Source organism: Sander lucioperca, chromosome 6 (assembly GCF_008315115.2).
Source record: "Sander lucioperca isolate FBNREF2018 chromosome 6, SLUC_FBN_1.2, whole genome shotgun sequence".
NCBI lineage: Eukaryota > Metazoa > Chordata > Actinopteri > Perciformes > Percidae > Sander > Sander lucioperca.
The window spans coordinates 18,641,843-18,668,965 of record NC_050178.1 but is presented as its reverse complement, the minus strand read 5'-3'; the positions used below and the strand labels follow the sequence as shown (position 1 = coordinate 18,668,965).

The following is a 27,123-nucleotide window of genomic DNA, read 5'->3' as shown; positions in this document are numbered from 1 at the left end:
ATATACAAAGTGTTGCAAATGTTAAACGAAGACTGTAAATGTTAAACAAAGACTGCCAAAAACTCCTAAAACGGAAAACGAATCAACTTTTTAGCTAAGGGGAAGACGCAAATGTAACGCTGTTCAGAGGACGAGAGGGCTCTCTAATCGGCTCTGACTAAGTGGCAGGACTCCATTTATCCACACGGTGGCGCCATAACCCCGAAACACTTTCCCCTTCATATCTATTTTTATCTGAACCCACCAAGTGTCAAGTTCTCCGCCGGTTCGCTCTCCGGTGTTACTTCTCTCTGTCCCCTCCAGACTCGCCATGTTGTTGTCGGTTTAAGTCCGTCGCCCCAGTTTTCTCTTTTTAACCGTACATTCACTTGTCATAGCGCCGCTGACTTACTGTCAAAGTACCGAGATGTCGAACGTGTCCTACTACATCTCCAACTTGTTGGAGAAAATGACATCAACTGACAAAGATTTTAGGTAAGAAATAGTTAATGAACAGCTTGTGTGTCCCACAGTGAGATGACACTTTTTTAGTCCTGGCTCATTATTGTTGTCTGTCATTTTACTTTTTAAACATTTAATCTCTCTTTTGTTAAAGAGAGACAGATGTAATCTCACTGAAAGTCTACTTTTAACTAATATAATAAGTGTGTCAGCGTGTGTGGTGAGATAAGCAGAGGTGGAAGAAGTACTTTAACTGAAGTAAAAGTAGTAGGCTAATACTACAGTGTAAAAATACTCCATTACAAGTAAAGTCCTGCATTCAAAAGTTTACTTAATTAAAAGTACAAACGTTTTAGCATTAAAATATACTTAGCCTACTACAAAAGTAAAAGTAGGCTTACTCAGTCTCTTTGCAGGAAAGACTATATAATATTTTTGTATTATAACTATTGATGCATTAATGTGTGGATCTAATTTGAACTACTTTATATTCTGTTGGGTAGCTTGGGATTTTCAACAATCAATAGAGTCTTTAATAATTAATTTATAATACATCAGAATTGATTAGTTGGTTATTTTTAGTATCATATAATCTAAATCAGATAAAAGTGGAATCAAAAGTACAATATTTGCCTCCAAATTGTAGAGGAGTAGAAGTATAAAGTAGTGGAAAATTGGGAGTAAAGAAAGGTCCAAGTACCTTAAAATTCTACTTAAGTACAGTACTTAGTTACTTTCTACCGCTGGAGATAAGAGTACCTATGCCTACAAACAACAACCTGATAATACAGATTTCACTCAACTGATCACCTTAATTCATTGAGGAGTCTCTCTTTGCTGCCTATCTTTCAACTTATCTGCTCTTGGGGGGGAATTTCACCACAACAGTCACAACAACATCAAATCAGGCATTTTAATGAGTTTATAATGTATTTATAGCCAGTTTATTTATTTATAGCCAGGTCATTTAGATGTGTTTGCGTCTTTGTATTTACTTTCAACTAAATCTGTTCTGTACCTCCATCTTTGTGTGTGTTTGGTGTGTTTATGTGTGCACCTTTGTGTGTGTGTGTGTGTGTGTGTGTGTGTGTGTGTTTGTGTGTGTGTGTGTGCTGTGTTAAACACCAGGTTCATGGCCACTAATGACCTGATGCTGGAGCTCCAGAAGGACAGCATTAAGCTGGACGAGGACAGTGAGAGGAAGGTGGTGACCATGCTGCTCAAACTGCTGGAGGACAAGAACGGGGAGGTGCAGAACCTGGCTGTAAAATGGTAACAACAACACAGAGGATGGGAATGCTCTTCAGTCTATGGCGATGAAGAAGCAGTGCAGCCTGTGTTTTCTTATGTGGCTCTAATATTAATTCATTTATCTTTTCCTTTTTTTTACTTGTTCATTTCTATTCAGAGTGAATGGGGGTTTGATCATGGACAACACTGCATTTTCACATGAAATGATTTTGGCATTTGTGCAGAATATTCCAAATCAAATTTCATGTTGAAATTCATCGTTTGGAGATGGTAAAAAATGCATAGAAGCAATACAAAAATAAAGAAGTTAGTAATTCAGAAACAATCAATCTAAAGGCAGTGACACACCAACCCGATAATCGGCCGGCGAGGTCAGTGACCCGAGTCTGTTCGGTGTGTTCCGTGCCGTCGTCCATCCGAGGAACTGTCGGCCTTCATTTTGGCCGACCTGACTAGTTGCGTCGGAGGGCGGGCAGTCGGACTCCATGACCAATCTGATTTGGTGGAGTGCTAACCCAGAAATGCAGAGTGGGATGAGCGTGAATAAGCCTCTCAAAATCTGACGAAAATCTTTTAAACTGACCTTTGTCGAGCTGAAATGAAGACAGATTCAGCAACTGCATGGCCTATTTCTCGCTTAAAATGTTTTCAGAAACACGTTTCGGTGAACTATTTTAGTACAATATGAGATTGTATTCCGAACGAGCCGCCGTTATGATCTGGGAGCAGCCAGACCAACGTGACACGTTCGTCCAATCAGCTGCCGGTTTTCATTTTTTGGGCCACAATACAGATAAGCGCCACCTGCTGTTATGGAGATGTATTACACGCTCAAGTCAGCGTCGCTTTGGTGTGTTCTGAGGCACTTTTTGGACCTCGGGGAGCCGACTGATCAGTCCGACAGCCTTTTCTGCCGACGGTCGGCCGTCGGGTTGGTGTGTCAGGGGCTTAAGAAACAATATCACAACACCTAAATAATGCTACTGTAATACTGTATGTGTGCATCATCTCAGGGTGCTGTGTCCTGACTGTTCTCCCTCCCTAACTGTTTTTGGTTGTGGTTCGAAACTTCTCTCTCTCAACACACACATCAAACCAAACATTACCATCAACGTGTTCAATAAAATGAATGGAGACAATGATCCGTTCTAAGCTTATTTTTACTGAGTCATTTTTTGCTGCACGTGTGGTCCCAGATGCTGCCCAACCAGTAAATGGATGATTGTTATTCTCTAAAAAAAATTAAATAAAAAAATACAAATTCAGAAACAATCAATTTAAGAAACCGTACCTATATTACCTGTAACAATGCCTAAATAATTATACTTAAAGCTATAGTGAGTAGTTTCTGTCTCCCACATGAGGAATTCTAAGTAACGACAACAAAACTGTCGGCGCGTCCGCATGATACAAGCCTTCCGTGATCGCCCCCCCCCCCTCCACACAGTTGCTTGTAACCATGGATTAGCTTTAAGTACTTGTGCATCATCTTAAGGTGCTGTGTCCTCCTGATCTCTCTCTCTCTCTCTCTCTCTCTCTCTCTCTCTCTCTCTCTCTCTCTCTCTCTCTCTCTCTCTCTCTCTCTCTCTCTCTCTCTCTCTCTCTGGGGTGTATTTATTCTGAAACTCTGACATGGGCTGTAATGTTCTGATGAGGATCACCTGATATAGAGAACGATTGACATATTGTATGGGTGTGTTTGATTTTTTTTTTTTAGCCTGGCCCCTCTGGTGAGTAAGGTGAAAGAGCCTCAGGTGGAGACGATGGTGGACACGCTGTGTTCCAACATGATGTCAGACAAAGAGCTGCTGAGAGACATTTCCAGCATGGGACTGAAGACCGTGATTGCTGAGCTGCCGCTGTCTTCATCAGGTGAGGGCTGAAATACTCTCCTCACTGTTGTCATGATTTGTCTAAGGCTGGAAACCCAAAAGCAGCAAGGTAAGTAGGAATTACAAGGTGAGTATTTATTTGGAATATGAATATTGAAGCGGGTTGGTCCAGATGGTGGCAGCGAGGTGAAGAAGGAAGGCTGGAGGTTTTTGTGCTGATCCAAAAATGCAACAGTGAAGTAGACAGCCAAGCAGGTGTGAGTGACAATCCAGGTGAGTAACTGCAGACAGAGGAACAGGCGGCAGATTAGCGACAGGCAAAACGACAAAACAGCAAAAATACTTTCCAAAACTTGAAGCTTGATACGAGAGCTAAACATACTGGTGACAATCAGGACCGGGTGTGCAGATAGCAGCATGTGTGCGTAGTTGGGAAATCAGCAGGGATGCGTTCAGGAAACTTGGGGAAAATAGACTTCAGGTTAGAGCAAAAGCAAAACACAGGCAAAAACAGGCTCAAGATGCTGGAGTCATGACGACTGTCAGCTTTCCTCTTATTTTACATATGGTGACAACCTGCTTCTGATGCCATCTTTCCATCTCACATTAGAGATGCTGCTGGGCTTTAATTCAGAACCCAATTTTAACCTTTAAATAAATACAAAATATGGATGGATGTTTTAGGTGTGTTATTCCACGCAGCACATGGAGAAGACTAAAATGTGCATTAGATGTGTAATTTATATTTTAATGAATTGCCTAGTAAAGTTGCATATTGTTTGGTTTTGTTATTGAAAAGGGACATCCTGTAAATAATATGCCAACCACATGTCAAACAAAGAGAAAGAGTACTGTATACATGAAGCTGCACTTTTTATTTTCACCAAATACCCAACAATAACATCATTGTTTTTATATATAATTGTCTTCTACTTATATCATCAACTGATAAAGGTAGATTTTCTGTCTCCTTTTCGCCTTAAATCTTTTTATGAAGCAATACATTGAGCATTATTAAACTTTAAACATTAAAATTTTTCTGACTGCACTTGAAGGCAACAGAAGCTTAACTTTTCTCATCACCTTAAACAGAAAAATCATCACAATAAAACAGTCAGAGCTAACCTTGTTTTAAGGTGCTGACACACCAACACGATAATCGGCCGTCGGACAGTCTGGCGAGGTCGGTGACTCGAGTCTGTTTGGTGTATTTCGTACCGTCGTCGGTCGGAGGAGCCGTCGGCGTTCATTTGGGCCGATTTGACTTGTTGAATCGGCCAGTGGCCAGTCGGACTCAATGACCAATCTGATTGGTGGTGTGCTAGCCCTTGACTAGCGAATCAGTGCACTTATGTTAAAACACTTACCGGAAATTACGAGCGGGATGAGCGTGACGAATGCCTCTCAGCTCTTGTCGAGCTGAAATGAAGACAGATTCAGCAACTGCATGGCCTATTTCTCGCTTAAAATGTTTTCAGAAACATGTTTCGGTGAACTATTTTTGTAAAATACGAGATCGTATTCCGAACGAGCCGCCATTATGGTCGGCTTTGAAATTCGGGAAACACAGACCCATGTGACGCTTTCGTCATTTCCGGTTTTCATTTTTGGGGCGACAATACAGATTAGCGCCGCCTTCTGTTACGGAGATGTATTACGTCCCGCGCACGCGCAGAACGTACACTCAAGTCAGCGTCGCTTTGGTGTGTTCCGAGGCACTTTTTTGACCAACTCGGGGAGACTGATCGTTCCGACTGCCTTTTCTGCCGACGGTCGGCCGTCTGGTTGGTGTGTCAGAGCCTTTAAATGTCCCCTCTGGGTTCTTGTGTTTATGTGGGTTGCCAGGTTTGAGCCTGACAGTCAGTGTGTGTAAGAAGATTACCTCCCAGCTGATTGGTGCCATGGGGAAACAAGAAGACGTCTCAGTTCAGTTGGAGGCCCTGGACATCTTGTCGGACATGTTGGGAAGGTAACAACAAAACAATGTAAAACATAAATCAAACACCAAAACCATGGATGTTAGGTTAGTGCTGCTGTCAGGGCCCTATGACCAAAAGGCAAAAAGTCTGGAGTTGGTCACTGGGCGCCAGCGGCTGCGCACTGTGCCTATATAGGCCTATAATAGGACGGCTTTAATGCAGATGACAGAACAGAAAAATACTTTGCCGTCTGTAACGTGAGAAAGGTGTGTAGGAGGAGGACTATTAGGTCAAACGTTGCAAAGAAACTCTTTATTTGGCAAAAATAAATGTAATAGCTGGCAATGTTTCGGTACCAGACCATCATCAGGCAAATGGTGTTACATACTGAGAAACCATCTTTTATACGAAGTGACTGTTTGTCTGCACCAATCACAAACTTCCACATGAAATAAGGCATTCCATCATACATGGAAACAGACATTGATTGATTGAAATTTTGACATAGACTGATCAACAGTAAAAAAAAAAAAAATCTAATCTCTAAAATGGAACACAAACTAGTTGATTGTTCGAGTATTCAGCCACTGATCAACAACGTGTCACGATAGGAGCTCAGATTGAGAGAAGAAGAAGTCAGAGATGATGTTAGCGTTGATTGTTGTTGGGTTTTTATTTATTTTATTTATCTTTTTATATTTCATTCTCCAGGCTGAGTGGTGCCCTGGTCAGTTTTCACAGCTCTCTTCTCTCCAGTCTGCTCCCTCAGGTAAGATACTGCAACGCCAAATGACCAAAAACACACATGAATGTATTTGATCTTTTCTCATACACAGGACACAGAATAGTAGTCGCAGTAGTAGTAATTATACAATAGCTTTTTTTTCAGTGCTAATATACTAAATACAATTTGTAAATATGTATTTTTACATACAGAAATAATAAACTTTAAAGGTGCCCTGCCACATAAAACTGTACTTGTATTTTTTTTTAAATACGTTAGGTCCATATGTGTTTGTGTTATGTCGTGAATGTGAAAATGATCTGCTACCTCCTCTGTCAGCTCTAGCCACTGAAAAGAAATAAGCGGAGAAATCAGGCCAGTTACAAAAGCTGGTCAGTCTGACGTGGTGTTGCCTGAGCTCATTACTATTCGTGAGCTCGCCCAGTTGCGCTGGGTAAAGGATGCTGATAGCCAGGCTCTCATTGGCTAGCTGTTAGCCAATCAGAGTCAAGCAGATTAGCTCGTTGAATGTTAATGAGAACTGGCACAAATCTTCCTGCAGGCTTTCTATACCACGCTAGAATGGCCTGAAACAAGGTAACCAAGGCATTTTTTCCACAAAAAATGTTAAGAGTCCATGGTAGAACTTCAGACATTACCACAAAGTAATGAAATATGTGTGGCAGGGCACCTTTAACCAACTAAGTCACTGTTAAATATTGATTAACTGTAACATTTCATTGTGAAAGTTTTGTTATATATTAATTAAGTAATGAATTACAGTCACAAACATTATTAACCTCCGTTGTATTTATAAATTACATATTGTTTGTAATCTGTGTTGCTGTTTTAAGATTATTAGTGGAGGAATATTAACATTGTTTATCAAATGATATTAATAGCTAATATACAGTATATTATGAGTGATAGATTATACAGTATGTCTGTGAATGGATGAATGAATCATGAATGAACATTTTCACGCAAAACGCGTGCACAGTGTACACTGTTTTTTTATTCTTTTCTTTTTCAGCCGTTGTGGCATATTGTGCTATATTTTATTTTATTGTATTATACATGTATTTATTTTGTATCCATCCATCTTTCCTCCTGTCCGTGCGTGCGTGTTAATTCATTCATTACTTCCCTGTTCTCCGTGGCTCCCCGTCAGTTAACAAGCCCCAGGATGGCGGTCAGGAAGCGCTCCATCTTGGCTCTCGGCCACCTGGTGCCCTGCTGTAGCCCCGCCCTCTTCTCCCAGCTGACCGAACACCTGCTGACGGAGTTGGCCAAGGGCCCGCCCACTTCTGTGACGAGGACGTACATCCAGTGCCTAGCAACCATCAGTCGTCAGGGCGGCCATCGAGTCGGTGAGATCTGTAGCTGCGTTCATGTCTGCTGACGACCCATTTTAGAGTCATTACATCGGTTACCTGTCTGTGTATAAAGCACCTCAGGGTCCTGCACCATGCTTGAATTCACTCTCAGTGACTTGGTTGATACATTTTTCGGATGTAATTTGTATGTATTGGATGTAATTTTTTTTTTTTTTTTAAGATTATTTTTTTGGGCATTTGTAGGCCTTTATTTTGGATAGGACAGCTTAGACTTGAAAGTGGAGAGAGAAGGGGAATGACCTGCAGCAAAGGGCCGCAGGTCGGAGTCGAACCTGCGTCGAGGAGTAAACCTCTGTGTGTGTGTATGTGTGTGTGTGTGTGTGTGTGCGCGCGCGTGTGCGTGCGTGCGTGCGTGCGTGCGTGCGTGCGTGTGTGTGTTCTGTAGGTGAACATTTAGAGAAGCTGATCCCGATGGTGGTAAAGTTTACCGGTGTGGAGGACGACGAGCTGAGAGAGTATTGTTTCCAGGCCTTTGAAGCCTTCATACGAAGGTACACACACACACACACACACACACACACACACACACACACACATTGTCCTTTATGTTGTGTCCATTGATTGACAGGTGCCCAAAGGAGATGTCCCCCCATGTTGCCACGGTAACACAGCTTTGTCTCAAGTTCATGACCTTTGACCCGAACTACAACTATGATGACGAGGAGCAGCAGGAAGAAGACAGCATGGACGTAGAGGAGGGGCTGGATGAAGGTTTGTGTGTCTTTGCTTTCTGTTATCTTCTATTAGTTCGTCAATGTGTTTTGTGCTCATGTTCTAACTTTGCAAATGCTACTTTGTTGTACTACGACTTTAAAAAATTAAGTGGGAGTTGTTAAATTAATGCAAGCTATAAGTTGAAGTTCAGTTTGCATGCCAGTTGTTTTGGTGTCACCTTTTTCTTTGGAAGAATTATTCCAATCATTTACTTCAGTAAAATCCACTTCAAGTACAAGTGCAATCATAACCTTACTGAAGTAAAAGTACGTAAGTATTATCAGTAAGATGTACTTAAAGTATGAAAAGTAAAAGTCAGAATTTTCCTCTTCTATCTGATGTTTCTGGATTAATATTCCTGCTGCATTAATGTGTGTGTTCCATTTTACTGCTGTAGATGTTTAAGGGTGTGCTCATTTTAACTCCTTTATATACTGTTGGCTAGTTTAATCTACAGCCATGCATCATATTCTATAAGATCATCATATGCTTGTAGCGTTGCTGTCGTGTGAGAACCATGTATCTCTAAAGTCAACTTCTCATGGTGTCAGAAAAACAGCCCTGTTTTCAGCTTTGTGACGATGCATTTTCCAGCTGATCCAAGAGGCTTTTTAAAGACTTCATTTAGCTTAAGAAGGAGGAGAGTTTTCTCAACACATAAAGGAACGCGTCATCCTTCAGTTCATCACAAACATTCAACATCAACACATCTGAAGACACGTGGTTTTCACTGGACAGGAAGGGGAGGAAAAACGGTCACCTGAAAAGTACCTGAAGCTATCAGACAAATTTAGTGGAGTAAAAAGTACAATACTTACCTCTAGGATGTACAAGTAGAAAGTAGCGTACAGTGGAAATACTCAGGTAAAGTACAAGTACCTTAAATTTGTACTTAAGTAAAGTTCTTGAGTAAATTAATGTATTACATTCCACCACTGTTTTTGTTCAGTCTTAACCCTTGTGTTGTCTTCCCGTCGAGCTGCAACTTTGTGTTTTTATGGGTTGAAATTTCAACATTTTGTTGTTCATTTTCTACACTTTTCTCAACGTTTTTGTCGATGTTATTCTTTCCAATTTATTTCACTTTTTTAGCGTTTTTTTAAATTATGTTTTTGTCAATTTTTTAACAAGTTTTTTTGTCACTTTTTCCGATATTTTTTCTCTCACTTTTTTCCAATTTTTTTGTCAGTTTTTCAACAAGTTTTTGTCACCTTTGGCGATGTTTTTGATGTTTTCTTTGTCACTTTTTCCGATTTTTTTGGTCACTTTTTTCAGCATTTTTTCCTGTGTTTTTGTAGCTTTTTCCAACATTTGTCACTTTTTTCAACGTTCTTTTGTCATAGTTGGGGCTTTGTAAACTATAGAGTGTGGTCTAGACCTACTGTATCTGTAAAGTGTCTCGAGATAACTCCTGTTATGATTTGATACTATAAATAAAATTGAATTGAATAGTTCTGATATAGAAAGTTTTTGTAAACGGGTCAAATTTGACCCGAGGACAACAGGAGGGTTAAGCATCACCCTCCAGGGATGTCAGATTTTTACTTCAGATTGAGATTTTTTTTAAGATTACTTTTTTGGGACAGGAAAGGGGGAGAGAGAGATGGGGGATGACAGGTAGCAAAGGGCAGCAGGTCGGATTCGAACCCGCACCGCTGCAAAGGACTCAGCCTATATGGGGCGAACGCTCTTACTGGGTGAGCTAAAGGCTGCTCCATTGACATTTCTTTTAAAATTTAGCGTCTCTTAGCATCCTAATCAGTTTTTATGACTTTAGAGATATAAATTCGGTGATTATTTCTAACAGAGAGAGATGATTAGTAACGTGAACAGAGTCAGAGTGAATATTTGCTGAAGTCCGTCTACTTCCAGTAGGAAATAACGACTGTCTCATCCCACGACTCCAGAGTCAGACGATGAGTACAGCGACGACGACGACATGAGCTGGAAGGTGCGGCGCTCCTCGATCAAGTGTCTGGAGGCGTTGATCCACACTCGCCGGGACCTCCTGCTCTCCTTCTACTCCTCCATCTGCCCTGCTCTGCTGGCCCGGTTCAAGGAGCGCGAGGAGAACGTGAGGGCGGACGTCTTCGCTGCCTTTTCAACGCTGCTGAGACAAACGCGAGTGGGATCCAGTCACCACGGCAACATCAAGGCCGGCTCAGACTCGGCGCTGAGCAGGGAGGAAGAGCCGGCCGTCGCCATGCTGGAGACACAGGTGCAGAAGGATTTTACTACCAGTACAGAGTCAGTCACTCCCAGAATGTGAAGGTGTTCCAGTAGCTTTAACAGTGGATTTATTTTAGAATCGGCTTTATAGGCCAAGTATGTGAACATATATATATATATATATATATATATATATATATATATATAAGCTGGACAAAGGTAAAACATAAACATTTAACTACTATGTACAGGTAAAAAATATATTCTTAAAAAAAAAGAAAAGATATATATATATATATATATTAAAAAACAACAACAATGTGACTAATGTGGCTTTATAAGCTGCAAAAACCTAATTATCCTTAAGAAAAACATTAACAGAAAAGTAAATAATAGGTTAAAATAAAAACTCAAATGCAAGATTGTGTGTGTGTGTGTGTGTGTATGTGTGTGTGTGTGTGTGTGTGTGTGTGTGTGTGTGTGTGTGTGGTCTGTCCAGGTGCCGGTGATAGTGAAGACGCTCCACAGACAGCTGAAGGAGAAGAGCATTAAGTCTCGACAGGGCTGCTTCTGTTTGCTCACTGAGCTGTCTCACACAGTACCTGGAGCTCTGGAGCAGCACATACCTGCTCTAATACCTGGTATACACACACACACACACACACACACACACACACACACACACACACACACACACAAACACACGTACACCCACGCACACTCATTTATTTTACACGGCCTTTTTCCTGCTCTTTATTTCTCGCTCTTCCCTCCTAACATCTGTCTGTCTTTTCATCTGCTTCATTTTCTCCTCCCCCTGCTCTCTTTTTCCTCTACTTCCTCCCATCCTCCCTCCTCCAGGCATCGTCTTCTCCCTGACAGACAAGTCCACCTCCTCCAACATGAGGATCGATGCTCTCTCCTTCTTCCACGTCCTCCTCCTCTCCCACCCTCCTCAAGCCTTTCAGCCACACATGCAGGTTCTTTAAACATCTTTATAAGCTTTGCTTCAGGATATGCTATATGTGAAACGTGCATATTGTTTAAAAACATATGATTTGCTGTTATGAATAATGTAAACCTGCAGACTTACCGTTTAGTTTTCATATCTTGATGTTGTGGCTCAGTCAGTTAATTTCAGTAATCTGATTCTTCTCCGTTTTTGCATTTTAGATATAATACGTAAAAAAAAACACACAAGAAGTTTGTTTATAGATGTGTACACACTTGTCACACTGGTCAGAATCAGTCAGACTTGATCTGTTTTTGTCTGATATCGTATCCTGATTATCCATATCCTGAGAAATAATGAAAATGTCCCTAATGTTTGCATTAATGAAATTGCACATCAGTGTTCCTTATACAACTTTGGAAAGATCTTTGATAAAAGTTGTGACATTTCCGTTCCCTTTGAATTCTTTACCATAAAATAATGATTTTGCAAAAAGGCTAAAATTAGGCTGTAAAGGGTCTAATTTCCTCAAATCCTTCATTTGAGGAAATTAGACTTTTTACAGCCTAATTTTAGGAATTTTTATGCTCTGTCTAGAGATCGCAGAGACACAACATATATAAAAAAATTAAACTACGACTCGCCACGCTAACTAAAACAAACAGAAGAAAACAAGATTAACAAATCTGGCAGTCGTAGCATGTAGACCAATCACTTCCTCGGTCTGGTAACTATTAACATACATTAACATACATTCTCACTAACTCACCCACACACACTTGTCACACAAGCATTTCATCTTGGTTGTATTCATGACTTAATAAAAATAAAAAGTCTGAACATATAAAGACTTCTTTTCTTCCCCTGTGCTGTGCTTCCTGCAGGTGCTGCTGCCTCCGGTGGTGGCGTGTGTAGAAGATACTTTCTATAAGATCACCTCGGAGGCTCTGCTGGTCGCCCAGCAGCTGGTCAGAGTGATGCGACCGCAGGGACAGAGCGCCACAGCCGGACGATTCGACCCTAAACCGTTTGTCAAAGAGGTGGGAAGGCTCGGTTCGACCCATCTGTTTGGCTCCTCTGATCTGTCGAGCGTCAGTCATTTTGCTCTGATCTATACTTTCCCGACTGTTCATTACTTTCAACTATGGCTTTTATTCATTCATTCATTCATTCAATCTTTATTGATGCTCGAGAGATCATTGAGGGGCAGCCCTCATTTGCAATGACATTAAGTCAGTTACAAAGACAAGTAAAAAACACAGAAAAGAAAGAGACAGTCTCATAAGAACATACAATGGAAAAACAATGTCAGCGTCGAGTTCCAGTATACAGAGATACAGTAACATCCTGTTTTCATTATTAACACGCAGAAATGTAAGCAGCCTAAAGTCGGCCAGACACTGTGTGGATTCTGCCAGATCAGTTGTGTGAAGTGCAGTTTGAAGGGGGTAATGACTAATGTTTACAGAATTCTGGGAAAGTTCAAGGTGGAAATGAGTGGTATGTAAAATGTTGAAAACTGCAGTCTTGTCACTTCTGTGATATAAAAACTGAACATCACTGCAGAACAGACACCACATTGTAGGGCTGGGCGATAAGGGAGAAAATCAGATATCACGATATTCTTGACCAAATACCTCGATATCGATATTGCGGCGATATTCTAGGGTTGAAAATTGGTGCTTTAACAAAATATCTTCACACTTAGATTTTAGATAAATAATCATCAGTAATGTGGACATAATGTCTAAGTGGGGAAAAGTCAAATAATAGAACAGCTAGAACTCTGTTAAGTAGAAAGAAAGAAAAGTACATCACTTAACTGTAATGCAGCCTTTAAAACCAGTAAAAGACAACACTTAGTTATATCAGGATATTACGATATCCAAAATCGAAGACGATATCTAGTCTCATATCACGATATTGATATAATATCAATATATTGCCCAGCCCTACGACATTGTCTGCATCTTCTAGTTATCTGCATCTCTCTCTCTCTCTCTCTCTCTCTATCTCTCTCTCTCTCTCTCTATCTCTATATATATATATATATATATATATTTTTTTTTTTTTTTTTTAAACGTATTACTTTCCGTTCATAATAGAACTGCACAAGTCATGCTGCCTTTCTCTATTTATGTCAACATTGTGGACGCAGCTACCTTTGCATAAACTTTATTGAAATTGTCACTGGACACAACCGACCGGGGATTCCATGCAGCGTTGGCTGATACAGTGTTAGCATAAAAGGTGCAGGTTCTGGCGTGCAGAAAGGGCAGAATAAAATGTGCAGTTTGAACAAAACGTACACAAGCTCAGTAAAGGGTCAACAAGCCATCTCGTGGAGTCACAACAGGTTCTCTCTCCAAGGTGTTTTCTGCAACCCTGAAGAGGCTGAAGGCAACAGACATCGACCAGGAAGTGAAAGAGAGGGCTATTTCCTGTATGGGTCACATGGTGTGTCACCTTGGCGACCACCTGGGGGCGGAGCTACAAGGTGTTTTGGCGATCTTCCTGGAGAGGTTGAAGAATGAGATCACAAGACTGACAGCAGTTAGGACCATCACCCTCATCTCTGCGTCTCCATTAAAGGTTCAGTAGGAAACACACGTTATTTGACTTCTAGTTATTGATATAAAAGTACTTATTAAAAAGACTTTTGGAATGTAACAATTACAAGTACAAATTTGAGGCACTTTACTTGAGTATTTCCATTTTCTGCCATTTTATACCTGCACTCCACTACATCTCAGAGGTGAGTATTGTACTTTTTACTCCACTAAATTTGTCTGATAGCTTCAGGTACTTTTCAGGTGACCGTTTTCCCTCCCCTTCCTGTTCAGTGAAAACCACGTGTCTCCAGATGCGTTGATGTTAAATGTTTGTGATAAACAGGATGACGTGTTTCTTTATGTGTTGTGAAAACTCTCCTCCTTCTTAAGCTAAACAAAGTCTTTAAAAAGCCTCTTGGATCAGCTGGAAAATGCATCGTCCGAAAGCTGAAAACAGGGCTGTTTTTCTGACACCATGAGAAGTTGACTGTAGAGATACGTGGTTCCGGGCGCACGGATAGCTCAGTTGGTAGAGCGGGCGCCCATATATAGAGGTTTACTCCTCGACGCAGCAGCCGCGGGTTCCACTCCGACTTGCGGCCCTTTGCTGCATGTCATTCCCCCCCTCTCTCTCCCCTTTCACGTCTTCAGATGTCCTGTTGAATAAAGGCCTAAAAATAATTAAAAAAAAAGAGATACGTGGTTCTCACAGGACAGTAACGCTACAAACATATGATGATCTTATAGAATATGATGCATGGCTGTAGATTAAACTAGCCAACAGTATATAAAGGAGTTAAAATGAGCACACCCTTAAACATCTACAGCAGTAAAATGGAACACACACATTAATGCAGCAGGAATATTAATCCAGAAACATCAGATAGAAGAGGAAAACTCTGACAGGGAACATTTTACTGCACAGTCAGTACTTTTACTGCTGATAATACTTACATACTTTTACTTAAAAAAAACTACCGTATGTTATTACTTTTATTAAGTAAAGGTTCTGAAACCTTCTTCCGACACTGAAAAATAACCAGACTTTCTTCTGTCTTTCCTTCCTCCATCTCGTCCAGATCAACTTGTCGTCCATCCTGCCAGAGACTCTATCTGTGTTGGGATCTTTCTTGCGGAAGAACCAGCGAGCTCTGAAGCTCGGCACGCTGGCGTGTCTGACAGCGCTGGTCACGCATCATGCAGGAAGCATCAAGCCTGCAGCGCTGGAGCCCATTCTGAGCGAGCTTCCTGCTCTGGTGGACGAGGGCGACATGCACGTATCACAGGTAGGTACTGCACTGAGTTCAACACAAACACTCATTAACGCTTGTGTTGTCCCCGAGTCAAATTTGACCCCTAAAATAAGTGGATGCATGGACGTACATTGTATGGAACCCATACAACATTCTTCACAGGTAAAATGAATGATTACTTTCATTGGATTTTGGGTGTTTTATTCAATTGTATAGAATTTGAAAAAAACATTTAAATGGTTTCAAAACAGTGTCAAGACTATACTTTGACAGATGCCCATCTGTGATCCACTCAACAACCTAATTATTAGTCAAAACAATTCATCATTTCTGCTTTGTTTTGACTCAAAAATTAGGTATAATGTCATTAAAATTAGGTTTATTGAACATGACTATATAAAGCATCCAAAAAAGTGACAAAAACGTCGGAAAAAGCACCAAATATTCAATTTTGACACGGATGGGCAACGAGTGGATGGGATGACAACACAAGGGTTATTCATGCTCCTCCCACCATGTACAGTGTTAACATTTAGAGAAGAAATGATGCTGGCGTTGTCCTCTGTAGCCCGCTGCTCATCTCTGCTCCAGGTTACATTAGCTGCTGCTAGCTTAACGAACACATTTCCAACTGAACTGTTGGCGGTAGTTGCATTGTGGGTAATGTAGGAAGCAGGTTTTGACAAGGGAGTGGAATAAAATAGACCAGTGGTTCCCAAACATTTTCACGTGAAGGACCCATAAACTGACACAAATTAGTCCACGGGCCCCCTTTTGATAAGATTTTGATCCCAGTGTCCCCTGTCTGGTAGGATCTTAGCGTTCACATGTTTTATTACAGAAAGTGTATGAAACCAATGACCAAAGTAGGTATGGGTTACTTATGGATGGCATTATAGTGAAAATAAATGATTCCTCATTTTACTGGGGACCCCCTCCAGATCCCCTGGGGGTCCCCGGACCCTACTTTGGGAACCAGCGAAGTAGACAATATCTCTAATTCTGCTGCATCAATTTTGAACACTTTTGAAATTTTGAGTACTACTTCAAGTAGATTTTGAGCTATCCTGCAACATGTAAAAAACTAATTCCTGTATTCCAGCCCTGTTGTCTGACGACCCCAGCTGCGTCTAGCGCGCACCTGTCTCTCTGACTCGTCAGGAGCTCGTTAGAGTAACCTGGAACACCTGAGGGTGCCCAGCTTATTTAAGCCTGGCTGCAGTGCAGCCAAGCAGGAAAAACATCTTTGTGGCTGAGGAAACTGTTACGTCTTCTATGCAAGACCTGTCAATCCATCAATCAATCAATCAATCAATCAATCAATCAATCAATCAATCAATCAAGTATATACCAGCGGAGCAGCCGTTGAGCAGTAAACACCAATTTCCAAATGATCCTGGGAAGAAAAGAGGAAACGCTTACTTCTGCACGATCCCTGGCCTGTCAAACGTCAAGAGTGCTGAGGGTCTCCTCTAGAGTAGCGGGAGTGATGGTGCAGATGATGACTGTTTTAGTGTTCCCAGTCAAGGAGTTCTGTAGAAATGCGGGTTAGCCTGTCTATGTAAGAGTAGTAGTATTATTGCAACCTTCTTTGAGACGTGCGCCTTCAGCCCCTGTTTGACTTGCTCTCTCAGATCCAGCTAGATCAACTAAATTAAAATTCGACAAGTGTGGCTCCTTCAGCATTTTCACCTGATGCTGGGTCGCTCCGTTCTCAATCTTTCCAGGATCATTTGGAAATTGGTGTTTGAACGGCTGCTCCGCTGGTTCATACTTGTCTTTTTATAGTGACGGTTCTTTTCTCCTTTCCCAAATCCAGGCCAAGTCTTGCATAGAAGAAGTAAGTTTCCTCAGTTAAGTCAGCCACAAAGATGTTTTTACTGCTTGGCTGCACTGCAGCCAGGCTTGAATAACCTGGGCACCCTCAGGTGTTCCTGGTTACTCTGACTTAGCTCCTGCAGAGTCAGAGAGACAGGTGAACAGCCAGAAAGCAGGGGGTTGTCACATGTGAGTCAGTTTCCCTTCACATAGAGTGCTGTATAGAGATATTGTTGTATGAAACGTGTTGTAGTTGACGTGGTGTATGTCTCTGTTTAGGTATCCGTCACCTTGCTGACCTGCATGGCCAAATGGTGCCCCTCCTCTCTGGCTAAGATCAGCTCCTCCGTGCTGCCGGGAGTCTTCAGACTCGTCCACTCTCCACTGCTGCAGGGTGCAGCGCTGGCAGCCATACTGGACTTCCTACAGGCACTGGTGCTGTCCAAAACCAGTAACCTGGGCTACAGGTAAGCTGGTGTGTGTGTGTGACAACTATGTGCTGGATCTGTTTAGGCCCAAATGTCCCCCACAACAATAGAAAACTAGGAAAAGTGTATACTCTGTCAGTTATCTGGTGGGAAAAGTGTTTAGTGTAGACAATTGCTAATAGTTTGTTTCTGTTGGCCCACATGAGGTTTTTAATATGGATAGTTCTTTTTGCCAATATTTAAAGACGACCATTTTTTAGGGTTAGGTAAGGGTAAGGCAAAAACTCCAGTTTCCCTCAGGCTTGTTAACAACACTTATAAAGTGAAATGGAAAACTTTCCAAAAAACACAATGTTGAAACTATTTTGTGATTAGAAGCCCATTAAAAGGCATTACAAAAATAGAACTGCATATTTAGGCTTTTACGAGTCTGTACGCAAGTCTCAAGTTTCAAGAGTTAAGAAGTTGATATCCAGCTGATTGCAAATTAACTCTTACAAGTTTAATTCTACAGATTGTACACATAAATATCAGCTGTGATATGTCTTCTGTAGTTCAGAAGGAGCTTTGTCAAGTCTGAGAAAATTACTTCTGATTATGCCATCAGAGGTTATTTCAGCTTCAGCTGAGAATGAATAAACCCAGGATACATCTTTTGGTTTGATCACTGTTATGTGACCCAGATAATGTAATAACACAGGTACACAGCGTGTGTGTGTGATGGCGGACCTCATTATTTGCACCAGCAAGCGTTGCAAATGGTTTCAAATTTCCTCCAGTGGCATTTTTTGTGGTTAGATTGTGGTTTTATTCGTCTCTCCTTGTTTTCCTCTCGTTTTCTTTTCTCTCGTTTCCCCTCTCAGTCAGTTGCTGAAGTCTCTCACAGATCCGTTCCACCGCTCCCAGTCTTCAGACAGCACCATCATCCACAGACAGTCGTACCAGTCTGTGGCTCGCTGCGTGGCCGCTCTGTCCGCCTCCTGCTCCAAAGAAACTCCCGCCACGGTGGCCGGCCTCATGCAGGAGGTGTGTGCGAGTTTGTACATGTACATGGGTAAAATACAACACCCTGTGTGTCAGTTTCACTGTATCTCCTCTCTTCTCCTCAGGTGAAGAACCCCGGTTCTCCAGAGTCTGCCCGTGTCCTGGCTCTGTTGTGTCTGGGGGAGCTGGGGAGGAGCGGCAGCCTGGGGCGGAGTAAAGAGGTGCAGGGAGTCATCCTGGAGGCCATCTCCTCCACCAATGAGGAGGTAGGACATATTGCACATGGCTCCCAGGCTGCAAATAACCATTACTTTTATTGGTGAATTTTCAGTGTTGACAGATGTGAGCAGCCATGTCTGTAGTAATATCCCACATATTTTGGGGACATTTTATAAAACTAAAAATAACATTCTTGTATACCGGTGGTTGCAGAGGGCTCCAGCCAGCCAGGGATATAAGAGCAGACAGCACAGAAACAAAAACACGGACACATCACCACAGTATTAAAATAACATCAAAACACACAATACACGATAAATACTTTTGAATGAGTAGTAATTCTGCTCACAGTTGAGTAGGCGGTCCTTAATGTGGCCCAGGACGTGAATTTTTGTTGTTGCAGGATGGTAAGGGAAGACTCATCCCTGATTGGCTCGCCCTGACATTCTTACCCTAACCATAACCAATCCCGCTCCTCTTGCCTAAACATAACCAAAGCAGGCAACGAGTACTAGTCATTCAGGGATGAGTTCCCTAATGAATATTCATGAGTCTTCCCCTACCATCCTGCAAAAACATTTCATGCCCAGGACACATTCCTGCTATTAGAATGTGGACACGTGGTTTAGACCAGCGTTTCTCGAATGGGGGTACGTGTACCCCTAGGGGTACTTTGGAGGACTGCAGGGGGTACGTGACATTTTTTGATAAATGTTTTTCAGTTACAAGGCTGTAGTTCTTCTACATTTTTTTTTTTAAGTCTGTCGCTTATCTGAATTTGTTAAAGTTTGTAAAAGTTTTTTTATTACTATTTTCGACCTATTGTCTTTCTACTTTCTACAGTCTTTTTCCAAGGTTTTGTCATTTTTTTAAAAAGTTTGTCGCCTTTTTTATTAGCATTTCAATGTTTTCCAGGTACAAGGCTGTTTAGTAAATCTATTCTGACATCGCTGAATTGTTCCTCTTTATATCAACTTTTTAAAACATTTTTTTATTTGAGCTGGTTAGGGGGTACATGGCTTAAAAAAAATTTTCAAAGGGGGTACATTATTGAAAAAAGCTTGAACCACTGGTTCAGACCACCTCTAAATGTGGTCTGAGTGATCGGATCCCAATGAGTACTGGGTGCGTTTTCACCTGCACTTAAGCTGTCCACTTGTGATCCGACCACCTAGATGGGATCTTACCAGGTCAAAAGGGGTGTAGGATGCAGTTTTCAGTTAAACCATTTTTTTTAAACAAGAACAACTTTCTACATTTGCATATTTTTTGAATATGAATAGTATCTAGTTTGTGGTTTCAGGTGAAGACGGCAGCATCCTGCGCTTTAGGCAGCATGGCGGTCGGCAGCCTGGACGAATACCTGCCCTTCCTCCTGAAAGAGATCTCGGCCCAGCCGCGGAGACAATACCTGCTGCTGCACTCCCTCAAAGAGGTCATCAGGTGCGTGGGTGTTCACGGTTGGTTGTCTGCGTTTTTTATTTCACTTTTCCTCTTTCTCGCCTCAGTGTTACCTGCTCATATCTTTCCGAATTAAGTTATTTTACAAAGCAATTAAAGACAAATGTTCTACTTTATAGAAGAGTATAAAAAAAAATCATGCAGATTAACCTTCAAACTACATTTTGAAATTTTGGGAAAAATAAATGCGACCTCACGATATGTCAACCATGTTTACACACTGCCTCCGAAAATTTCTTCAGTCTTAAAAAAAAAAAAAAAATCGAACAGGTTAATTTCCTGTGTTTTTTGCATCCATAGAAAGTATTTTGGTGTGGTTTGACAAGGAGAAGGAATGAGTCTATCCAGAAATGAGGCACAGAAAACGCTTTCTTTTTATGAAGACGGATACAAGAAAACGCATGAAGATTTCGGACTCAGTGTGAAGGACCTTTAGTGTACAGAAGTAGCATAAGGATTCTTTTTTTTTTTAAACCAGATGGTGAATAATTTTGGCTAAATTTGTGAACTTAAAGGTTGTTTTTTTAAGTGAGGATGTGATTCTTTACTGCACCCCCACGTGTTTTATTTAAACTGGTAAAACAGACTTTTTTTTTTTGTTTTAAAAAGTCTTTCCCAAGTGCAGCGTTAACCGGATTGTCTTTCAAGTTGGGTGACAGGTTTGTCCCTCTGGTCTCAGTGCCTGTCCAGCCTCTAGTCTCTCGGCCCATGTGGAGTCTATCTGGGCCTTGCTGTTTGACAACTGTGAGTGTCAGGAGGAGGGGACCAGGAACCTGGTGGCTGAATGTCTGGGAAAACTGACTTTAGTCAACGCTGCCCAGCTGTTACCCCGACTCAAACAGCTGCTTAGAGCCGGTACGGTGTGTGTGTGTTTTGGTCAATATTGAAATCATGATTATTTAACACGGTTACTTGTCGACTTTTGGAAAGATGTTGCAATTATTGAACATAAAAAATAGTGAAAAAGTGAAAACGCCTTGAACTGAGAAATTTCCCCTAATACTTTTCCCATTTGAAATTTCTTTTTCATGCAGAACACAAGACAAAGTTTACTTTGAAAACGTAATGTGCAAAATAATTCTTCTCAATTACTTTTTTTGTGATCGTTAGGATCCAATAATTGTAATCACAATTGCAATTTTGATTAATTGCACAGCCCTAATATGTTGGTTTTTCGCCTGATCACTGTAATAACGACTGCACCAAAGATATTTGTGACGATTGAGATTTTGGTGGCCAGTTAGTCTCCCTCTCTCTTTATCCCTCCAATATTTTGTTCCCAGAGCTCTAAAAATACTGTTCAGATTGTCAGATTTACTTTTAGGTTTTGTTAGTTCTTATAGGAACAGTTTCAGTGCTATAAGCATTAGAAGGATTGCAACAAAGTTAGTCAATAATTGCTTTTTCTATCATCTAATAGTGTGAAGTTATTGTTGCTGCCCTTGGGACACCTTTTCTTCTTCTTTGGTTGTTGAAAGAAATCTCCTCCTGCCCCTCGCAGGTTCTCCTCTGGCTCGCAGCACGGTGGTGACAGCTATCAAGTTCACTATTGTTGACCAACCTGCTCCCATAGACTCACTGCTGAAAGAGAGCATAGGTAGGACGCACAGGCACAGAAACTCACTTATTTAAACTGACTTTTGAGGACAAACCTGAACCAAATCTTCTAGGGTCATCAAAGTATACCTTTTGTCATATTCAATATCTCTACACATAGAAGTCATTTACAAAACTGTCAATGCAACCCCCCGCCAAAAAAATAAAACCCTATTATAATTTCCCTAACATAAAAACATTTGCACCATAACTTGTTGCAGAAAAAATTACCAGAATGCAGAAAATGAAGTGTAGACGCTTAAAATTTCAATTTTGCTCAAAAGATCTCATGGAGATTTTTTAAAATGCCTTCATTTCATATTCCACACATTTTATTACATGTTCACAAAAAAATATATTTTTATGTGGATTATGATGATGTATTCACTTTTCCAATGTACATATGAACACATAGGGGTTTCTTGTAAGACAGACTTTAGTGACCCGATCATCCAACCTTGACCTTAAATCTAAACCTGTCCGGTTAGGAGAGCAGCTCAGTTCTACTCCAAACTTTTCCAGCTGAAATGGGCTCTGATGAAAAGTGCGCGCACACACACACACACACACACACACACACACACACACACACACACACACACGTTCTATTGGATAACAGTAATCTGATCAAATCATCTCTGTTGGGCAGGCGACTTCCTGAAGACCCTGCAGGATGAGGACATCAACGTGCGGCGCGTCGCTTTGGTGATGTTTAACTCTGCTGCTCACAACAAACCATCTCTGATCCGTGGTCTCCTAGCAACAGTGCTGCCTCACCTCTACAAGGAGACCCAGATCCGGAAGGACCTCATCAGAGAAGTGGGTTGGGAAGCCGGGGAAATTTAAACCTCCGTCTGTGTATTAATGCTAACAGATGTTTAATTCTGCGTGTGTACTGCAGGTGGAGATGGGTCCATTCAAACACACTGTGGATGATGGTTTGGATGTGCGTAAAGCAGCGTTTGAGTGTATGTACACTCTGCTGGACAGCTGCCTGGAGGGGCTGAACGTTCTGCAGTTCCTGGATCATGTGGAGGAAGGACTCAAAGATCACTATGATATCAGGGTGGGTAAAAAAGTAGAATCGCATTAGAGTTATGTGCAACGCTGTCTATATCGATTATATATTTCTGGGATTGTTCAGGTGCTGCTGGAGCTGCTTGATGTCCCTCATTTTCAGACAGAGGTCTGACACCTTCCTCTTTCGTTTGTGTTGGTATTCTAAACTCTGGATTTCTGAGGACTATGGTTAACTGCTCCTCAGATCTCTGCAGGGTAAATCCAGACAGCTAGCTAGACTATCTGTCCAATCTGAGTTTTCTGTCGCACAACTAAAACTTGCTTTAGAACGTACACACGTTCCACCAAAACAAGTTCCTTCCCGAGGCTGTTTTGCAGAGGCACCGTTGCTCCAAGGCAATTGTGATTGGTTAAAAGAAATGCCAATAAACCAGTGCACATTCTCCCATCCCTGAATGCTGTGTGGACTAGCCAGACCCTCCTCCGCTGTGGAGGCAATGCAAGACTGTGTGCAGCTTTCTTCTCCTTAAGCCCCGATCAGACAGAGCACGTTTGAGCACCTTGGGGCGACTCTTTGTAATTTTCAATAAATAACCTCAGGTTAAAAAAGATTTGATTTCATCTAGAAACCAGAACCACGTCAACACAGATGACGTCCTTTCATCCTCAATCGTCACTCTGAGATTTAAGTCAGGAAGTCATACAGTATACAGTCACACACAGATCAGTCAATCAGTTAATTAATTGCCAAAACACTGAATCAAAACTCACAAACAACCTTTTTAGCTTTTAGTTAACATTTATAGTATGTTTCAATAGCTGCATCATGTTATTTCTTATCTTAATATTGTTTAAAGATTTTGTAGATTTGGACATTGTTGCTAAAACGTTGCGTTTTCCAGTTTGACAAACAGCAAGTGTCGTCATTCATCTTCTTGACTTGATTCTCCCACTTTCTTTATTCTTGTGTTGGTGTGTGTGTTCGCGCTGTAGATGCTGACTTTCCTGATGTTAGCTCGACTGGCGTCTCTGTGTCCGGCAGCTGTTCTCCAAAGACTGGACAGACTGATAGAGCCTCTTAAAGCTACCTGCACTACCAAGGTACCAGCGCTCTTTAGAAGTCAATAATTCATACTGCGATTAGGATTCATATAAACGCTAATGTATGGCACTGCTGTCTATGCAGTGCCAATTGGCACAGCTGTACAGTACGTCACAAGTCCAATGGGCTTTGGAAACATGACTCGTATTAAAGACTATTTTGTCTGTTTTTATAGATTTCTATTCACCTTTCTTAACTTCAAATTAAGTAGCTTATAAATTACAAACTGCCCCTTTCTAGTGTCTTCTCTCCTCTGTGACAGTAAACTGAATATCTTTGAGTAGTGGACAAAACAAGACCATTGGAGGATGTCATCTTGGGCTTTGGGAGACACTGATCCAAATTTTTCACCATTTTCTGACATTTTATAGACCAAATCGATTTAATCGAAAATATTCGACAGATTAATCGGCAACGAAAATAATCAATAGCTGCAGCCCTAGTTTTGTGTGCACGCAGTTGTCATTGTAAACTAAGTACAATGCAAGAATGCAAAGCTCGGAACGGCAGTAACAAGATAAAGTCAAAGTTGTTACAGCTCAATATCACAAATTTGGCTCGAGGTGGTTGGAGCGTTGCCTAAATTCCATTATACAACTGCTAAATTACAGTGATGCAAACTACTGTAGATACTAAGATACTTAATTAGATACTTACTTAGATAGCTGCTTAGATGGATATGACCAAAACTGGGTGTATTACTTTTGTCATTTACATAATCAACCTAGTATTAAGGAGTACATTGTGAATCAGCGTGTGATGCTAGTCCCAGCACACTGCCCTGAATCTCCACCTTCCCTCCTCCTGCAGGTGAAGGCCGGTTCTGTGAAGCAGGAGTTTGAGAAGCAGGAGGAGCTGCGGCGCTCGGCCATGCGCGCTGTCGCCGCCCTGCTGGCCGTGCCCGAGGTGGAGAGGAGCCCCAGCATGACCGACTTCGCCGACCAGATCAGAACCAACGCTGACATGGCGTCCATCTACCAGAGCATCCAGGGAGGGGAGGGGGGTGGCTCAGGGCCAGCAGAGAGCATGGATATCAGCTAGACTCCCCATGTTTTCTTTTTTTTGTTTTGTTTTTCTTTCAAAGGCCTTTTTAAAGAAGCACAATGCTGTTCCACTTTCATACACAATCACAGCTGTATTTTGAAAACGGGACTTTTTAGTGTGAATTTCCTCTCTAGCAAAAATAAATGTAATTGACACGGTTTCTTTTTGTCCATGGTGTTCTTCTCTGCATAACACTGCTCCTCCTCCTTTTGAACTCTTTCATAACCCAACGTAACAGCAGTCCGATCACTAGAAGCACCGCACGAGGTGACCTTGTAATTCCATTCAGGAGAAGTACATTTGGCCAATTACAATTTTCTGTTACGGCATTACAAAACTGGAATTCATTGCCCACTACAATCAAAGATATACATACATATTCCACTGTTACAACACACCTTAAAACATGGCAGTCCGATAACTATTACTGCACGCATTAATCTGTCAGATGTGGTGTGTATGTTCGATGTGACAGTCATTGTTGCTGTCGCTCCATCTCTGCTGCCTGCCTCCGTTGTGTCTTGTATGTGCTTTTATGTGGCCTGAGACTTTTCTCCTTTCTCTTGTCTCCTTAGTATTGTATTAACTGCATGGTCTGCTTTAATGTCATTGCCATTATCTGTGTTTGTTTGTGTACCACTTCTTTGTATGTTTTAACCTTTTTTTGCTGAGGCCTGCTGTTATTATAGATGTAATGTAACTTATTTTAATGTTAACCATTGTATTTCAGGATGCCTATTGTCAGCTGGCCAAAGGGCTAAAGCTGCTCCTTTTACTGTATAGTTAATTAAAGGGGACTGTCCACGACATTATAAACCAAAACTAAACTAAAGGAACACGCCGACTTATTGGGACTTTAGCTTATTCACCGTATCCCCAGAGTTAAATAACTCCATACATACCCTTCTCATCTCGTGTGTGTCGTATCTCTGACGCACCCACCGCTAGCCTAGCTTAGCACAGATCCTGGAGGTAACCGGCTCCAACTAGCCTATTTTCCTATTTACATGTTGTGATTTGTATAATCACAGCGTGTACAAATAACAAGGTCACATGAGACACAGCCATCTTCTAACCGTATACATGCTACTTGGGCAGAGTGATTAGTGCAACACCTGAAAAGCAATCACTCCGCCCAAGTAGCAGAAGTAGCAGTGACCTGAGGCCTGTACTACGAATCAAGATCAACACGCCCTGGATTTATTTCAGTTACCTGGCTTCACCTAACCTAACAACCGTGGTCCCGCATAAGCTGTGTTATGACTTTATGTAGGCTTATTGTGTTAAATCTATTAGTCTTTCCACCTAGTTACAACATGAATGTTGTGATCCATCTCATATAAAATTACGGACTTGGTATGTGTCCTTCCTAACCACTGATGTAATGGGCATAAAGCTAATGTAGTGTGACATGTAATGATGTAATGGGCATAAGCTGACTTATTACCTACCTCTAATAAGTGCTATTAGCCATGCATAAAGGTGTCTCTTGTATGTATAGTGATAATACAAAACCCCTCTTTGACCAGTATTGGAACATACACATCACACATGTTAAGCGATATTAAAGCGACACATTTATCTTTATCAACAGGATGAAGCTTTAACTATGTCTTTGAAAAGAGTCTTCCACATGGTCGGCAATTTATAACATACTGTGGAGTTTAAAAAAAAAGACTATTTTAGTTTGTAAAATCAGAGTAAAATTTAGCATAATTATATTTTTAACTAGGGTGCTTAATTTGAGAAAGTTGATTAACACATTTTTATTACGTTTTTACCAATAAAATACAGAAAATCAGTTTTATCATGATGCTTTAAATTACACAAAATAATGACAATATATGACACGTGGATGATAACAGATATACTCGATGCCATACATAATATTTATATGTTTATTTTATTTATCTACTCATACTTGTCACTGAGTGAAAGTTATACAGTTAAATCACAATAAAAAAGCAAATTACACTTAGCAAACAATGTACAAAAGGTGTAAACTATAGCAATGGAATATAAGCAATATGATAAGTGAAAAATAAGGTTCTAATTTCAGATGTATTGGTATAAGCATCATTTCAATATTGTAGTTGGTCATATGGAAGCCGATTTTAGACAAATTAATAGACTAGTCCTATATTTTATTAGCTGATTGTATCTAGGCCTATGTAACATTAATGTAACTAAAGCTGTCAAATACATATTTAAAAACAGTATTTCTCTATGAGATGTATAGGGGTTATA

General features: G+C 41.1%; 1 protein-coding gene across 1 annotated transcript; it reads left to right on the top strand.

The window, feature by feature from the left end:
• Positions 1-195: 195 nt before the first annotated feature.
• cand2 (cullin-associated and neddylation-dissociated 2 (putative)) lies at positions 196-25,036 on the top strand. Its single transcript, XM_031277316.2, has 24 exons — positions 196-474; positions 1,570-1,713; positions 3,410-3,564; positions 5,370-5,493; positions 6,155-6,212; positions 7,339-7,537; positions 7,950-8,055; positions 8,133-8,275; positions 10,186-10,496; positions 10,947-11,088; positions 11,309-11,427; positions 12,284-12,439; positions 13,770-13,991; positions 15,031-15,237; positions 17,302-17,489; positions 18,314-18,476; positions 18,560-18,700; positions 19,957-20,096; positions 20,794-20,969; positions 21,616-21,711; positions 22,360-22,529; positions 22,612-22,776; positions 23,724-23,831; positions 24,643-25,036. Exons 1-24 carry the CDS (start codon positions 407-409, stop codon positions 24,871-24,873), a joined length of 3,732 nt encoding a protein of 1,243 aa, XP_031133176.1. The 5' UTR covers positions 196-406; the 3' UTR covers positions 24,874-25,036.
• The last annotated feature ends 2,087 nt before the right edge of the window (positions 25,037-27,123 follow it).

Excerpts from the sequence above, each read along its gene's own strand:
- cand2 (XM_031277316.2), top strand. The coding sequence starts at position 407 with ATGTCGAACGTGTCCTACTACATCTCCAACTTGTTGGAGAAAATGACA. Across the intron at positions 21,712-22,359 it reads ACTGCTGAAAGAGAGCATAG|GCGACTTCCTGAAGACCCTG; the intron begins GTAGGACGCACA and ends TCTGTTGGGCAG. Across the intron at positions 22,777-23,723 it reads AAGATCACTATGATATCAGG|ATGCTGACTTTCCTGATGTT; the intron begins GTGGGTAAAAAA and ends TTCGCGCTGTAG.